The 17,438-nt window shown below is 39.0% G+C and overlaps 1 protein-coding gene across 8 annotated transcripts in view; it reads right to left on the reverse strand.

Annotated features, from left to right (window-relative positions):
- Positions 1–5: 5 nt before the first annotated feature.
- mcf2lb (mcf.2 cell line derived transforming sequence-like b) overlaps positions 6–17,438 on the reverse strand; it is a 39,738-nt gene continuing 22,305 nt past the window's right edge. For 5 of the 8 annotated variants that reach the window (XM_032566929.1, XM_032566928.1, XM_032566930.1 and 2 more), the window contains 29 exons: positions 13,585–13,704; positions 12,713–12,829; positions 12,326–12,475; positions 12,112–12,236; positions 10,809–10,923; positions 10,604–10,723; positions 9,128–9,319; positions 8,849–9,040; positions 8,466–8,625; positions 7,521–7,573; positions 7,347–7,432; positions 7,144–7,210; positions 6,940–7,055; positions 6,778–6,847; positions 6,585–6,677; positions 6,409–6,501; positions 6,202–6,327; positions 5,245–5,466; positions 5,069–5,161; positions 4,895–4,973; positions 4,707–4,779; positions 4,146–4,249; positions 3,793–3,885; positions 2,909–2,968; positions 2,464–2,529; positions 1,843–1,943; positions 1,557–1,669; positions 982–1,085; positions 6–895 (listed from right to left, as the gene is read on the reverse strand). In XM_032566929.1, the coding sequence (XP_032422820.1) occupies positions 849–895; positions 982–1,085; positions 1,557–1,669; positions 1,843–1,943; positions 2,464–2,529; positions 2,909–2,968; positions 3,793–3,885; positions 4,146–4,249; positions 4,707–4,779; positions 4,895–4,973; positions 5,069–5,161; positions 5,245–5,466; positions 6,202–6,327; positions 6,409–6,501; positions 6,585–6,677; positions 6,778–6,847; positions 6,940–7,055; positions 7,144–7,210; positions 7,347–7,432; positions 7,521–7,573; positions 8,466–8,625; positions 8,849–9,040; positions 9,128–9,319; positions 10,604–10,723; positions 10,809–10,923; positions 12,112–12,236; positions 12,326–12,475; positions 12,713–12,829; positions 13,585–13,704 (3,150 nt within the window). In that variant the 3' untranslated portion in view covers positions 6–848. The remainder of the gene's footprint in view (positions 896–981; positions 1,086–1,556; positions 1,670–1,842; positions 1,944–2,463; positions 2,530–2,908; positions 2,969–3,792; positions 3,886–4,145; positions 4,250–4,706; positions 4,780–4,894; positions 4,974–5,068; positions 5,162–5,244; positions 5,467–6,201; positions 6,328–6,408; positions 6,502–6,584; positions 6,678–6,777; positions 6,848–6,939; positions 7,056–7,143; positions 7,211–7,346; positions 7,433–7,520; positions 7,574–8,465; positions 8,626–8,848; positions 9,041–9,127; positions 9,320–10,603; positions 10,724–10,808; positions 10,924–12,111; positions 12,237–12,325; positions 12,476–12,712; positions 12,830–13,584; positions 13,705–17,438) is intronic. The other 3 variants (XM_032566926.1, XM_032566925.1, XM_032566927.1) reach the window with 3 other exon arrangements.

Below are 17,438 nucleotides of genomic sequence, written 5' to 3' on the forward strand. Positions count from 1 at the left end.
CACAATCACTGTTTTGTAACAATTTGTTTATGTAAAAAAAATTTGACAAGTCACCAGGTAGTGACGTCACCATACTTAGTGTACAATATAGCATTTTCATTAACAAATATCTCATGACAGACAGTTATTATTACATATCATCTACATTCAGAAAATGACCCCCTGCACAGGGAATAAGTTAGTACAGTGGTTTCTGGGGTTGTACACTGAGAAACATTTGTTGCATTAATGAAATTCACAAATAGAAGAAAATCCACAAAGTTTAGACATTAGAACCGGTTTCTACAGACAGGCTGACACTAAACAAACAGCAGACAGGTGGCAATACGGGAGAATTCATGAATACAAATGGGTGTGTTACATTTAAATAAATACTGAGCTGACAAAAGGGAAGCATACAACCTAAAAAAGCTGCATGAATGTATTTCTTCCCCCCTTTTTAAAACCGTCTATCAGAGCTGATGAACGTGACAAAATATTTTTCTTGTAACTTTTCCTTGCTTGTGAAGTGATAAAAAGATGCATTAACAGATCTCAGTCCTGCTGGTCCACTCATACATCTAAAACTGATCAGAAAAATGTCTGTTGCCAGATCACTTTACTACACAGTGGAGTTATTTCGCTAATGTTTACACCTCAACAGCATAATGGTAACAACGTTATGAGACCACATGGCGTACGGGTTTAATAAAAACAATGACAAACGTACAACTTTTTGTGCAAAATCCAGGAGTGCTGATGTTGGCATGACAGCACAGATGCAGCCGTGTGATGCTTGCATTCAGGAGGGCAGTTCCTTGACCGGAGAAGTGCAGAGGAGTTCAGGGTTTGACGTCTGATGGGTTTGTTTAGGTCTCGCTGCAGCTGGAGGATGTGCTGAGGTTCCCACTGCCTTCTGTTGGAAACACGATAAAAACCTGAAGAGCGCTCTCCGAAGGATCATGCTGATCGACGTTTAGGTGGTAATGTGCGTTTAAATACCAGAGCTGCTGAGAGACTGACAAGACTTGGACTTCTCCATGAGGGTCATGAGATTAGCAGCGGCCATCCAGCTCTCCTTAGATGTGTTGAGGTTGCGCACAAACCTGTGAAAACCAACCATTGAAGCATCTACAGCTTTTATTCTCTGTGCAAAGTTTGGGAATCAGTTGTGCTGATTTTATTGGCTGTCAAGAAAATAATAAAACCATCTGTCTGTGTGTAATTTTAACTTTTTAATAAAAATCACTAAAATAAATGACATTTTTGACATTACTCAAATTTTGGAGATCTTTGATTTGATCACAAATGGTCAGAACACAGGTGGCAACACCCAACATTTTATATCTATGTTTTAAATGAGCTCTTGCACAATCAAAATATTCAGTTTCCTCTGTAAATAATCTTCTTTTAAACTTAACTACTACAGCGGTCAACTGAACCTGAGCCAACTCTGTTTATTTATAGATTGTTTAACCTCAAAGTGCTTAAAATAGAAGATGTTTCTCAGCATATGTGTTATTAAGTGCTGAATATTCTGCTACCTCACACAAAGACTAGAAATGGTGTGCTCTCACCACTGTCCGTCGTCCCCCTCCTTCACCAGCTGCACCATGTCTCCACTCTTCACTAAAAGCTCTTCTGCAGCTCCGTTCTCGTAGTCTGCCATTACGGTGTATTTCCCAGCACACTGCTCACAGTTAAACACAAGAGACAGATAAAAAAATTAAAAAATCAGCTCAAGAGTAATTGGATATAACAGGAGAAATATTTCAATGAATGTAATCCCATATCTTAAGAAGTATAATAACAAAAAAAGCAAAAATATTAAATGGCTGAAATGATCCACAAAGAGTGACCCACCAGCTTCTTGTGGTTTTCGTCTTCTGGATCAGAGTTAAGAGGCTCCTCGGCGCTGGAGTAGCCGTCGTGTTCGTCCAATGATAGGGAGGTCTTATTCCATCCTGATCAGAAAGAAGCAAACATCTCTTTTAGTTCGAAAGCTAAAGCTGCTGTTCCGCATCTGTGATCTTCCATCGGAAAAGAAAAGTGGCACTAAACCCAGTAATCCAACTACGACTTCATCATATCCACAGCTACAACCAAAAAAGTCTGGAAACTCCAGATGTCGGCATGCATGTTTAAAAGTCAAACAATGGGGAAAAAGTGTCAAGCAACCATTCGCATCACGTAAGTGTTTTATTTTCTAAGTCTAAAAGGAAAGAAAGGCTCCATGTGAAGGTGAAAGAGTGGGCCAAGACACAACCAGCGTGAGCAAGCCAGTGCCAGAATACCTCTCCACTTTGTCTGTAAGAGACTAGAGGTGCTGAACCACCTGGCCCTGGTCAAGTGGAGGGGAGGAGGACCTGAGGGACACGAGGTAAAGCTGGTCACGCAGCCTGGGTTAGCTGTACGCAGCTTTAAACCATGGCTGTCCTAAAGCATCGACCAGCATAGGCCAAGAAGAGAAGAAGAACAGAGTACCTTTGAAGCCAAAAGGCGTGGGATCACTCTGCCGTTTGGTGTTGTGGTCTGGGCTGGTGGAGGATCCTAACGTCAAGCAAATGGAGGAAAAAAAAAACACACAGATGGTGAGGCATGAAAGAGATCAGCAGTGAAATATTATTCATTGCAAGGTAGGACAGCAAACAGCATAACTCTAATCCAACCTAAAGAGAACATAAAAACAGGCAGGTAAAGGTAAAATAAAAAAATATCACTACCTTTACTGAGGAAAGCAGAGGCTCAGCTTTGCACAAACAGGCTTTTCAGCTACACATACCTTTTTCATAGAGGATATAGGGTAGTACATTAACTGTACTGTACATTAATGAGCATTAAATTGCTTTAATTATCAGGTGAAACTATCTGCTGTGAAAAAGGCGTTGCGGCTAAAGTTGAGGAAATGGGGTCTAGAGCTGCTTAATACCTGAAGATGGGCAGATTATCATGGGGAACGTATAACATTTGTCATCAGTGCTTGTGGGCTCTGCGGACAGAAACGCACCTTTAACAGGTATCTGTGATGAGAATTTTCTCTTTAGCTTACTTAGTCCACAAAAGAATCAAAAGTGTCTCTTAGACCGCCTTCACACTGGATCAAGACCGCCATGTGATGTCCAGGTCCTTCAAGTTTGAAGGTCACTGGATGATGTCAAATTAGGAAAACCTTCATTTAATGTTAATTTAATTTGTGAGGTATCTGTGCCTCCAACATCAGTTTCAGCCCCTCCGAGGAGGAAGAAACACCATCAGTAATTCCATCATCTTATCAGCAGAAATTATTTTAATAACCCAATAAGCTACTGCTCATGTATTTTTCTCTTTCTCCTACCATTAAATATGATAAAAGGGCAGCTCTTTAACATCAACATGTGACATTTTGCCAATAGGAGTCTGAACTTTCCTCAGACTCTCAAAAACCTGTAAATATGTGCAATTTGGATTTCTGAGCGCCTTTTGCCTGTTGTGAACCAGATAGTTCGGGTAAGGAAAATGTTGATGGATGATTTGTTTCATATACTTAGTAAGAAACTTTATGTTGCAGCATTCTTGAAGGAATGTGCAGCAGAACCCAACGCACATTGCAGCTGTGGTGCCAGAAGTCTTGGTCTTGGTCTTGTTCCAGTGTAAAGGCGGCTTTGGTGATTCATGTTGAGGACTATTTGCCTGTAGGAGGCTCACAAACCGTCAGGACTTTTAACATGATCACAAACACGTTTTCATCAACTAATTGGTTTCGGATTTAACCAAAAGTAATATCGTTGTTTTGCATTGATCTCATATGATTGTTGAAAATGGGCTGAAAGTTACCTTTCTGAGTTTTGAGGTTACTGAAGCCCTGTAAAGTAAAACGCTTTTTAGCCGCAGCAGCTCTGTCTGAGGTCGGGCTTGTCACTGCTTCGTCTGACCCCCCGAGGAAAAATCAACAAGAGGGAAAACCAGAAGGAGGGAAGGAAGGAAGAAGGTAAGTTGAGTAAGGGAGAAAATCATCGTAGAGGGAAGAAATGATTGGAAAACAAGTAGTTATAACACGAATCAGTCAGAAAACGGACATTAAAAGGAAGACAAATACTTAGTTTCGATAATACATGCCATACAAATGCAGCTCTGTTAGGAAAGAATGTTCTAAACAGGAATTGTATTTCTTTGGTTTCCTGACTCACCTTTCACTGTGAGCTTTGGTGAACAAGTAGAGGTGACATCAGGGCTGCATGGCTCAGCCTTCTTCTCCTCTCCTTTTTTAACCTTCTGGCTCGTCTTTAAAGGACTGAAGGTAGAAAGAAGAAAAGTCTTCGAGTTGACCTTTGAAGCTCATAAGAAATATTTGTTTGGCAACATTAAGCTAAAGGAAAAAAAATCCACTATTATCTTTGTCATATATTTTTTTCTGAAAGGAAATTGCCTTAGGGAACTTTAAATACATATAGGAGTCTTTTAGATTATACATGTATGTGCAGATTCAGAGGTTACAGACTACATTTACGCTGATATTCTTGAAGTAAATTTGATTTCTTGAAAGAACCACCGTAATTTATTAAGAAAAGTCTGAAAGAAGCTTCAAAATACCAGAGAAGCTTTCAGAGATTGAGTGAACTAGACCCAGTAATATGAAGATTGATGAATATAAAAAAAAACTGCTGGAGAAACTGAACATTTCAGTCCATTTATTTAGTGTGCATTAAATTAAGCAAGAGAATAAATGTGATTGAGGGAACAAAACTTACCTGAGACTCACTGTACTGGTTGGCACCGGGGGAAACTGAAACACTTGATCTGGTGCCCTCTGCTGGCTGGCTTCTGACAGACAACACAAAGGCATAAAAAGAGCAGACGTTCAAGAGATTTATAGGTTTGAGTGCTTGTGTTTCTGAACAAATATATACAGAATGTCGTAATAGCGTTCTCTCTGCACCTCTGCAGGCCTCCAGCTGGGTTGTGAGAACCTTTCTGATCTCATTCACCCATGTGGTTTTTACTTCAGCAGTTGGTGCCTGAAAAAAACCAAACCAAAACAAAAAACCTATATAGAATTAAACTATAAACGGCTTCATGCAAGCAGATCTCAACGAAGGATTCATTTATTCACCTGAACAATATAAACCTCTTCTCTGGAGCTGGACCAGATTTCAAACTTCTTGTTGTCTCCCTTTGCATTCTCAGTGAACCCCACTGCATTCATCTGTTTAGAAGGTTCATATAAACCTATAATAATCAATGACTGAAACAGACGAGGCATATGTACTATTTGGAGGAGCAACTCACACTAAGTGACTGTTTGAAGCTGTATGAAGGAGCCTTCTCGTAGCCCTCTCCGTTCTCCTCCCTCCTCTTGCAGAAGAGCAGAGCCTTCTCGTGGAGGAACAGGTGTCTCTGCATGGGCTTGAAACGAGCCAGGTCTTTAACTTTGGCGTGACCTTTTTTGTGCTCAGTCCAAACGCTGAATGAGCCCTGCATGAGGAGCTTTCCTAGTTCACTCATATTACCCTGAGAAAGAAATAAAGCAAGACACAAATGATCTACAATGTACATAGCATATCCTTAGAGATAACCATTTAATTCAAGGGTGACCAAAGGGCGGTCCGGGGGCCGTTTGCAGACCCTGAACTGATTTGGTGTCCTGAATGAAACAAATTTGTCCCACCAGGATATTGATGCAGATGGAGGCTTCTCTCCCACCCCCCAATTAGGACAAAACTCTGACCCACAAATTAAAATCTTCTCACAAAAAAGTTAGATGCAAAATAAAGTATTCATCTTTTATTAATGAAGCTTTCTCCTTTTCCTTTAATTTCGTATTATACAAACACATCTATCCACTTATACACTTTATCAGACTTTGGTGCACCCAAATCTGCTTTTAATTACATTCATTATTAATACTTTTTTCCAAATAAAAAACAACCTTAATCATGTTTTTATTGCTGGGAATAGAAAAAATCTCCTTATTGCCTTTCCTTCAATAAGGAGAACATGTGAAACTCTTTAGAAGTTTTGGATCTACAATAATTTACACATTCCATTCCTCCAAAAAAAAGAAAAAAAAATCTGTGAAAATGTACTCTTGAGTTGACGATTTTGGCTCATTTTACAAAAAGTCTGGACACCCTTGACTTAATGCTTAACTGAGCTAATTTTACATGATTAAAAGCATCTAGAGACGTAAAACCACTCAAAATAGTTTTTTATATGTCACTTCTAGAGCCTCTCTTAGTATTACACCTCAAATCCTGTGATGGCGATGAGATGCATGGAGTCGTTGACAGCCTTGAGGATGCCCAAAATGGAGGTCAGCGCCTCCTGCAGGTCATCCGCTCCATCGCAGCCCTTACTGTACTTAAGCATTTCCTGCAGTCAGAAACACACGAGCTCAGAGCTGCGACACAGAGACACGCGTCTATTTCCAAAGAGACAAAAACACAGTCTTACTTTCAGCAGCAGCTGATATTTGGTTATTCTCTGAACTGGCTTCAGCAGATATGAATCTAAACCCAGCTTATGTTCAAGCTTCTTCTGACATTCCTGAAAGCAGGAAAAATGCAAAAAGGTTACCGAATACGCCATGAGTGGTACTGGTTTGTGCAGCAGGAGGAGGTTAAATTTACCTGGAAGAAGGCGCAGTCTGAACACTGCCTCCAGAGGCTCTCAGACCGAGGTTTATTGTGACAGTACTTCTCGTAGATCTGCAGGTCAGTCATCTGAGGAAATAAATAAAAAAAAAAAAACTGAATAAAATGTGTACGATAAAAAAAATATATTGCTCCTTAATGCATTCAGATAATTTTTTATTTCATTTACCCTCTCCAAAAAGCATCTTCCCACTAACTCTGGGCAGTCTGTGTAAAGCTCCAACTCCCTCAGAAAGGTTCTGCAGCGCAGCATTTGTTTTTAAGTTATTAAATGCACAGAAGACACAAGTATAAAATATAACAGTGTTGCAGACTGGTGGTGCTCATTTACCTTTTATGAAAATGGTAAATCTCTGGCATGTTACCAAACAGAACCTCCTTTTTGTTCTGCAAAGGCGCGGGGATGAGGTGAGACATGGTTGGATTCTCCATCTCAGAGGCATAACCCTGTAATCACAACAAAAATAAATGAAGCATGGAAAAAACCACAACAAGAATAAAAAACGAGGAAGTTTCCCTTGGTTTAGACAAACACCTGCAGCACACAGAGTAGCTCCTCCACATAGGCCCTCTCGGTTTCCAGCAGCTCGTTCATTACATGTCTGCAGACAGGATAAACAAGCGGAAACAGAGCTCAAATGAAAGCGACTGAACCGATATCAGATAATGAGATAATGGTTTTTCACGCAGGACATCTGCTGCGTAATTTGATTAAAGATGAAAGATCTGAACTCTCACCGCCGGAGCACCGCCAGGTTCTCCTCCTCCTCCGACTGAGACGCGTGTCTGCTGCCACCGTCTTCGTTCTGCAGTTGGCCGTTTCTCTGGAAAGCAAAAGCGATGAAACGGGTTCAGAAGACGTGGGAACGTTTCACACGTCAGCAGGCAAAGAAGCAGCACCAGGTCGCTTACTTTTTCAGAGCTGAGGTTGGACTCCGAATTTTTTTCCAGCTGTGCTTTGTGCGCTGTGTGAGAAAAAGAAAGTGTTAACATTTATGGAAATAAATGTGCAAAAAAATCTGTTAATGAAAATGAACATTTCATTGGATGACACAATTTGGTGCAAGATCTGGCGCAACACATACAGTTGCTATTGCACACTTACTTGAAAATGTGAAAATGTCAAACCATTAAAAATTTGGCACTGCCTACAAATGGTAGAAAAGCTACTAAGCTGTATTTCACTAAACTCAGGAGGCTGCGTGGATTATTTTGTTGACATAAATTCAAATTAAAATATCTGGCAAAATCTACCAGCGCTGCTTATCCAACCCGACTAATCCTAAGAGGAAAGTAAACAAAAACACGTCCGCCCAGCCTGGAGGCTGTAATTTCTATTTAAACACAGGTACAAACACTTATGTACCCATTTTGTTTTTTTAAGTTAAATTACTAAGGTCTCTTAACAATATTTTTATTTTGAAATTTCTCTGTGAATGTTTCTAACTTATTCGTTTTATTTCAGAATATATTTTATTTATTTCATTTTATTGAGATTTTAATTTGATCTCAATGCCTTTTACCTTTTCATTTAGTTTTCAGCACTATTTCACATACTATTTATATACCACATTGACTGGCTGATTGATTCATTTTATATGCATGTGTGTAGTTGTTATTTTTGATCATTTACTGTACGTCTCTCCAAAAGGTTATTAATCCCAATTAGTTCTTTTTCCTGGTTAAATAAAGATTTAAAAGAACAAAAAAGTAGAAAATTACACTCCAGAATGGAGAGTTTTAATTATTTAAAAGAAAATGCACTTTTTAATTCTTACAGAAATGACATAGTTAATTCAGCACTGAAGAGTGAGGTCACACTCAGAGAGTCAACACTGATGCAGTGAGACGGCTCACCAGGAGAGTTGAGCGGTGATTTGATGAAGGCTTCTGGTCTCGGAGCCACTGGCTGCACTGGCCTGGTTTGTTTGGCTGCTAGCTTCTTGAGGCTGATCTTCCGCTTGTCAAACATCTCCTGCATGGACGCTTGCTTTTGGTAAACTTTCTCCACTTGCTCCTGCCACGCAAAAAAAGCCATCAATGCCTTTTGAGTAACATTTAAAACGACAGGTGTAGTTTTCATCTGCTGGTTGGCATTCAGCCCATTAGCAGCATTGCAGCTGTGAGCCCATAAAGTGCGACCTTACCACTCTCTGATGTTAGACACGTGACGACATTGTTTACCATAACTGCATCTAGTTGTTATAATTCCTGTGACATTTAAATGCTTGTTTTCTAACCCTGAACTGCTGGTTCAGCACTTCCTCGTACTCCTTCCAGATGGCGCCGAGGTCAGTCAGTTGATTCTGACCAGCGTTGTCTAGGTAACGCTCCAACTCCTGCAAGGCCAGCTCGGCCCCCTCATGGGACTGGCACTTGTCTACTGGCTGAGAGGCCAGCAGATAGATGCCATCGTCGACCCATTTAGATGCCTAGACGGGGCAGACAAGCAGGGGAGAAACTAAGGAGCGGTAACAGACCGACGGCGCTCTGATTCAGGTGTTTGTGTGTTTTCTCACCCTCTCCAGCCGATGGTGCAGCTCCATGGCTTTCAGCAGGTAGTCCTTCTTGGTCCTGAGGTTGAAGCTCAGGCTCTCGCTGACGGCTCTCAGCTCGCTGCATTTGGGCTGAATGGAGTCCTCGGCGTAGTGGGACTTCTGGATGAGCTCATCACCCTCATGAGACAGCGCCAAGGCTCTGTCCAGAGCCTCCTGCAGGACAGCAAAGAGAGCACATTAGTCCAATTCGTGACTGACTGAATTCCAATGCAGCTTTATGTTTCTTATAAACTTACAGCAAATTTATTTGAGGAAAAAAGAAGTAAAGCAGGACTTTGCAAAAGTTTAAATCATCTCTAACTCTTAATTCCAGAAAGTTCCAAAGAGTTTCCACACAACTTTTGAATATTTTTGTCGTTCAATCTATGAAAATACCTTAAATAATACTGTTTTATAAATAAAAAAGCCGAGGATGATCAACTGAACTTTTGACTTTGGCTTCTTTATCTTTAATTTAAGTCCAGTTGTGGTATCTGACCAAGGCAGCATGTTGTGGAAAAACTATGTACTGTAAATGGACATTATCTGTAAATCAGGTCTTTCAGGTATACAACCAGAGAGCTGCATCACCCTTCAGCTGATTTTCTCTGATTTGCCATGTCGTCACATAGTAACTCCTTACGAGTCACGTTGTAATGCTAAAATACTAAAATGCTAAAATGTGTCAAACAGTGTTATTTCTGTTATTGTTTATAGATTCAACTAGATGAATGTGGCAAAAACTGTACTTGTGACAGTTCTTATAATAACAAATGAAAAAACTGATTTTTTATTATGTTTGTAGCTGGCTGTCATTTACCTTTTAAGTAAGGAGCATTTATTTTTGCCTCTATTGTTAATGTTTGGAATGAGTAAACAAAGACCTAAACACCAAAATATCAGTAAGAAGGTTTTATGATGTATACTGAGGTTTATATTAAGATAAAATATGGATTTATTCAGAAAAAAATATATATATAGCTGTGTTTAAATAGAGCTGCACCATATATATGGATAACAATCAGCACTGCAATCTCTATGTGTGCAAAACAGAAACAACAAAGGAGAACTTGGATACAAAATAGGATATAATATTTACTGTCTGCATGTCAATAGCATATATGGCCGGTCAGATAAACTGTTAGTCCACATGTTGATTTTGGCGACCAAGATGCTAAAGCTCACAGGGAGTGAGCTGGTACACTGTCAGGCATGCCTAATAAAGACATTCATCATATAAAGTAGTCCTGTTAAAGCATTTGAGAGGCTAAATGTAATTTGCTAATTTTGTGTTCCCAATAAAGGATATAAATGTCTTGTCAACAGATGGTGAGCTTAAAAAAACATAATTGGGCAACATTAATCAGCCAGAGTCAATAAAAAAATTAAACACAACAAAGCCATATTATATAGGTTTCCTCATGCACTGGTTAAACAAATTGACATTTAGTGACTCACACAGACTCGCTCTTCAAAGGAGGTGAGCTCACAGAAGATGTGGTCAGCGTGAGCGGGGCTGATCCCAACCTCGGAGAAGGTTACCAGCTTCTCCGACAGGCTGTCCAGCAAACCTCTGACCTGCAACAGAACGCCGTCACTTTCAGTCATCATTTAAAGAAAGAAAAAAAGGAGTAGGTTTACTAACAGAGCTTGGTCAGCTCACCTCTCTGTAGTTGTGCTCAAAGTGTCGCAGTTGCAAACACTGCTCCAGTTTGGTCTGATGCCTCACCCAGAACTCCTCAAAAGCCCTTTCTGTCTCGTCCAGCTGAGACAGCAGTCTGAATAATTAAAGCAGTCAATTAATAATTGGAGAAATAAAATATTAAATAGAAATATAACGGGCTTGTAAATTTTTGTGTAGAAGGGGTGATGGACCTTGTCTATATCTGAATATGCAGTGTGGAGATCAAACCTGCTGATATGAGAGCTGATAATTTTCTCCTATCTCCTGATGAAAGCACACAGATAAAAAATGAAAAAATAAATATTTACTCTATTTTATTTTATGTTTAACCCTTTCAGGGGGTCTTTTGTGGGCTTTAGTGTCCCTTATATGACAGTCGGCTGACAGGAAAGGGGGAAGGAATGCGGCAAATATCGTCGAGTCCGGAAGTCGAACCCGCCACGGCCGCGTCGAGGACTCAAGGCCTCCAAACATGGGTCACGCTAACCCCTACGCCACCACGGCACGCCCAAATATTTACTCTATTTACTTTAATCTGTGTTTTAGTAAATTAGTCGCTTCATACAATTAACTAACATATATTTAATCAGTGAAAACGATTTTTAACACCAAAATAGAATAAATGCTTTGGAAAGATAGACAGCCGATTCGAGATTCAAGATGTTTGTGTATCTTTGACTTGCATTCTTGAGACTGAGCACCAGAGGGCCCCACTGAGGCAGACTGTAGCTGAAGTCCTACATTTTAAGTTCTGGCCAGTAAAACAAAATGTGGAGCACGGCAACATCAAAACCCTTTTTCTTGAATTTAATGTGATATTCTAATTAGTGAGAAACTACATTTCAGGTTCCCATGAGATTTAAACCCTAGTCATCTAAATGAACATAAAAAAATGTTTATCACTATGCAGGTAACAAAGCTGCAACATATTTGACTCACTTAAAAAAATGAGAGCAATAAAATAATTTTTTAAAGTTAATTTAATGATTGGGTCTGCTTTCTGTGGTTGGATCCAGCACGGTTAACAACTAGTGTCACCGAAATGGCGTCAGTCAAATCTTTAACTACAGTGGGTCAAAAATTGTTGACATTTCAGTAAGAAACATTATATTACAATGACATGTTTATGTTACAACTCCTCTCAATAGATTTTTACGAACACGAATAGCATGAATAGTTACATTTTAACTTTTACTTCATTTTCTATTTGTTTAAGTCTTTTTGTGAGAAACTGTCCAAACTGGGTTTGGATTTTGGTGGCTAAGCTAGGAGTGTGACTGACCTTTGTACTGTTGCTAGGTTTTCCAGTTCGTCCTGGTTCATGTTGTGGTCAGGGTCTCTTATTACAGGTTCATTGATGCTCTCCAGCAGCCTGCTGCCTTGATCCAGAGCAACCAGTATGTCCTCCTGGATAAACACAGAGTCATGGGACAGCATTTATCAGCCACAGCAAACGGGGGAGCAGGAGACGACATGTATCTTAGAAAGGGGGATACCTTCATTTTGTCCCTCTTGCTGGTGTGTGTGCTAAGCAGGATGGTTGTTGTCTTAATTTCATTTGGGAGTTCAGTTTCTGCCAGCTCCGTCCCAAATGACTGCAGGGTCTGCGCTGTTCTCTTCACCATCAGTGCAAATCCCTCAATGGCCTGAAGCAAGTAATCGGGATTTTCAGCAAAGATTCTCATTGTCTTTGTTTATGATTTTACTGAAGATAACCTTTTTATTTGCTCCAGTCTATGAGTAAATCAACTCTGAAGCATGTCATCACCATGTAAAAAGTCTCCTTGTGTTTATACATTCTCATATGCAGCACACTATTATTTTGTTTGTTATGGATATTGAGAGCGTTAGTAGTTGTGATATAGTTGTGAGTGTTTTCATACAGTTCGATGTGAGATCCACTTCTCATGGCAGTAGTCCTGCGTTCCCCCGAGTTCCCGCGTCAGCTGGGTGCGGTCGATGTAGGAGTGCAGCTCACTCAAGGAGCTCAGCATGATCACCTGAGGAGAAAGTATCCCATCACACACGAAAATACAGGCCTCATCGTGTTACATGAATATTTAGCTCACAAATAATCTACTTTTTTATTCACATCTGGAATAGGAAGCGATTTAATTACAGCTCAAAACAGAAAGTAGAGCACAGCTTCCCCCCAAATCAAAGTTTGTATGAGATTATTTCAGCTGCATTTATTTTTATGTGAAACTTGTCCTTGTTTCTGTGTCCAAAGTCGTACATTTTAAACTCATCAACTCATCCAGAAATTCTGGACTTTTTCTGGTCCAATTTGCTTGGATGGTAAGACTTTGCTGTTGTTTTGAATAGATTATTATTTTATAGTGGAATGACTGATTTAGAAATGATATTAGAGACATCTAAACAATGCTAAAGTGTTCTTTGTGAAGGCGTCAGGCAGCTCGTTAGATCTCAACATGATTTTCCATAGTTTTCTTTAAAATGCTGAATAACGGTGTGTGGTTTTAGCTGACTTAAGTAGAAATAAATGCCCTCATTTATTCCTCACCAGAAATTAAGTTTTATTACTTATTACAGATAATTTTAAAGGTCGTTCCAGAATATTGATACATTTACTGCAGTTTCTTTTTTTTTTTGGACAGTAAAGACTTTTTCAAAAGTGTGCATAAATCAAATGTTAGCTCTCATTTGTGGTTTTACTGTTAAAAGACATATAGAAAAGACTAAGTACACACAGAACACAGAGTATTTGTTGACTGGAAAAACTGGTTACACCCACCGGCACCTTCATCTTGAACTCATCCTTGTTGAACTTAAAGAGGATGTCTGAGAGCGTCCTCTGCAGCAGGGTGGTGGGCCGCAGAACCAGGACCAGCTGGAGATTCCCGGGGAAGGAGCCCTGAAGTAACATTGTTAGATCTAAATCAGATTAAAAATGTTATTGACATTAAATTCTACTGAAATTTCAGGATAATTTCAGCAGTTTTTTCAACATTCTTAACATTTGAGTATGTGTAAATGTTTATTATATTGTAAATTTCACAAATTACGAAAAAAGGCTTAATTTTGTTTCCAGTACTTATTTTCTGACTTCTAGATTAAATTAGATTACTTTATTAAACCAGGTAAGCTATTAAAAACTAGTTCTTATTGACAATAAAAACCTCATAAGTCATTAATCGCGTAAGAGTTATGAGGACAGAGCTTTCATACACCAAAATCAACGCCTTTAAAAGGAATTGGTTATAATCTGTGACACACTTATGATGTTTACAAAACATACAAACTAAAAAAATCATGATTTTCAGTTCTGTGCTTTGCATCAAAATCAGGTCCAGCTTAAGAAGCGTGAGCCAGCGAACTGTGTTAGATGTGCATTTATTTCTTCAGGAGTTGAAAAAAAAGTTTTGATGTGGCAAATTAAAGATACAGAACACGTTCGAAATGTAAAACAATGCAGAACATCCTTTTTTCTTCATAGGTTTGTTTTTGTTCTTTATTTTTTGACTGGATTGTGGAATTCAGTACAGAAACAGTATATTAGTTTTCATATATTTATATATTTGCCTTGGCTAAATAATTGCTAAAACAAAACTCAATAGTTTTTTTAAGCTTATGTAGAAGATACTCTACTTGTATAACAGTGCAGACATAATCCACCTCCACCAACACATTTATTTTCAGAAAAGTTGCTGCTGCCTCTGCAATCACTTTCTTCCTGTCTCTGTTTTAGCTCCTATTTGAAACTGTTTCTCAAAGCTTCAACAGAGAGTGATATGAGGGGGGTGGAATGAGGAATTCAACTTAAGTATCTTTTTATATCTGTATTTTAGCAAATACTTAGACCAGCTGTGTCAAACTTGGGCCATAGCAAAAATCTGAATGTTCTTAAAGGGCCGGTTATGCCAGAATATATTGATAAAACCAATTAAACTGTTAAAAATATCAATATATAGGCTATCTGGATTCTGAGACTGTTGAAACTGTTGTTTTTTTGCAATCAAAATAGCAGATTATGTAGTGCCAGTTCAGAAATGTTTGTAAAGAATTTTTACAATATTTGTGCTAATGTATGATGTTAAATGTGACTTTTTAATTACTCATCATATCAATTACGGACTACAACTTGACATCAAGTAAAGGTGAGGCAGCAGTCACTTAAACTCAATGTTTTTGACCAATTTTAAGAGAAATTTGCGGTAAAATCACAACAAAAAAATGTGGAGATTTGTTGATTTGTGTAAATTTTGCAGATGTGTAAAAAACTGGAAGGTCTTATTGATGTAATTTGGAGTCTAGAGGGCCACATAAAAAGCTACGGCGGGCCAGATTTGGGCCCCGGGCCTTGAGTTTGACACATGTGACTTTGACGTTACAGCTGTTTAATGTTTTTCATCCAGTCTTTGTTTTCCTCTTTCTCTACTTTTGTTATATTTTTGGTTATGATTAGTAAAATTCAAAAATGCTTCCTAATATTCTAATTATAAACCTAACTCTGTATGGCTACAAAAAAAACCTCTTTCTTTAAATGTTTTCAGAACATTCAAATAAAACATCATGCTGTGTTTCCACTCAGCTAAGCCAGTGAACCAAGTAAAACACCAATTAAAATATCATGACTGACTCCCAGTGACAGACTGCTGTGGCAGCGGCTGGATGACAGCTAAGGGTAGACGCTCATCTCCCTTCCTAAGGCTGTGCTTTTGTTAAAGTGAGCCTAATTAGCCAATGACCTAAATGCACGGCTCGGCTGATTGGCCCCTGTACTTGAATGGGCTGGAAACGCTAGCCTAAGCAGACGTGATGGTAAATACGTTGTTGATATAAACCTCCTGAGAAAACCTCTCGTAGATGAATTAATAAATCAACTCAGGGTTTGTCCTTGCTGGGGGCTGGAAGGAGGATGATGAAGGCACAGAAAGTGGATGTTCACGGATGAAGAGTACAGTCTGTGGGATATGCAGATGTTTTTAAATTACTTTGCAGCAGAACAAAGAATAACCTCTTTCTCAGAGTGTTTATGATTAATGGCGGTGTCAAACATTTTACTGAATAATTGGCATGTCAAGTAAGTCGTTTGTTTTTTTTAATGAAATCTATTTAGCAAAAGAATCATATCTTTAGTAGATATAATTAACATGCAATATAAGTTCATTTTTATTAGATGTTCACTATAGGTTTAAAATTTTAACTAAAGAAATATTTATACTAGAACCTTCAAAGCAACTAAAAATACATAATTAGACTGTTCTGACGAATTATATAATTAAATAAGCCCCAAGATATATACAGTTTAGAAATATAATAAAACACTACAAACAGCAACTAGAATAGAATACCTACCATCCATCCACCCATCCACCCATCCATCCATCCATCCATCCATCCATCCATCCATCCATCCATCCATCCATCCATCCAATCCATCCATCCATCCAATCCATCCATCCATCCATCCATCCATCCAATCCATCCATCCATCCATCCATCCAATCCATCCATCCATCCACCCACCCACCCACCCATCCATCCATCCATCCATCCATCCATCCATCCATCCATCCATCCATCCATCCATCCATCCATCCATCCATCCATCCATCCATCCATCCATCCATCCATCCATCCATCCATTTTCTAACATCCTTGTCCCTTGTGGGGTCGGCAGGGGCAGAGTCAGAATACCTTTAGGTAAATTCATACACTTATAAATCTACCTAAGTTTACAACATTATGTTTACAGTATTAACCCTTATTGTTGTAAAATAATATAATAAAACTGTTTACCTCTGATTCCAAAATAAATAATTAATGACTGCTTATGTTATATCTTATGTTATAGTTAAAAGTGACCAAAATCAGCTTCAATTGGTGTCACCAGTGTAGAGCTTTACAGAAACTATCGATCGGAACCAGGCAGCGAATCTCTGATCGGTGCATCTCCAATATGACGGTAAACAGAAAAATGTACATGATTTCTTGGAATGTGTTGATGTTTTACAATCTAAGAACTACAGGACTTTTTTCTTTATGGATCTGCAATAAAACTACAAACATGCTTGGTCTTCTTCTGTAGCATGTAGCCATGCTGTTTGGGTCTGGTCGCTGCATGCTCTAACAGTCACGGCTTAGTAGCTCTTGGTTCTTTGTTCAGTGGCAGGCAAAACCAAGACACAAACAAACAAACCTCAAAGAAGAGCTAGCTTAATGATGAACATCGGGGATCAGCAACGCAACTGAAGGCCTAATTGAAACCAGTCCATAAACACATTACTGAGGTCTGTATGAAATCACGCTGCAAACATAGCCACGACCTAGAGTACAAGAGTATACACAAACATGTTGACATGCACAGATGAAAAACTGTAGCCCTTAAAAGATAATTTTGTCAAGAGGAAAAAAGCTCATTGCCTCACACAGATCCTCACATGCACAGAGAGGCTGAAGAACCTCTCAAGCTTTCATCATCTCGTATTTAGCAGCTCAGCTGAATCATCTCAAGCAGGACATTATTGCAGGGCTGACTGAATGCCCTCTATTAAAGTCTTCCAACCTGTATAAGTCTTCCCTGTGGGATTAATATAGCTTAATTAAATTGAAAATGACTGAGTGAGTCTGCTACGGGTCTATAAA

This window comes from Xiphophorus hellerii, chromosome 7 (genome assembly GCF_003331165.1).
Source record: "Xiphophorus hellerii strain 12219 chromosome 7, Xiphophorus_hellerii-4.1, whole genome shotgun sequence".
Taxonomy (NCBI): domain Eukaryota; kingdom Metazoa; phylum Chordata; class Actinopteri; order Cyprinodontiformes; family Poeciliidae; genus Xiphophorus; species Xiphophorus hellerii.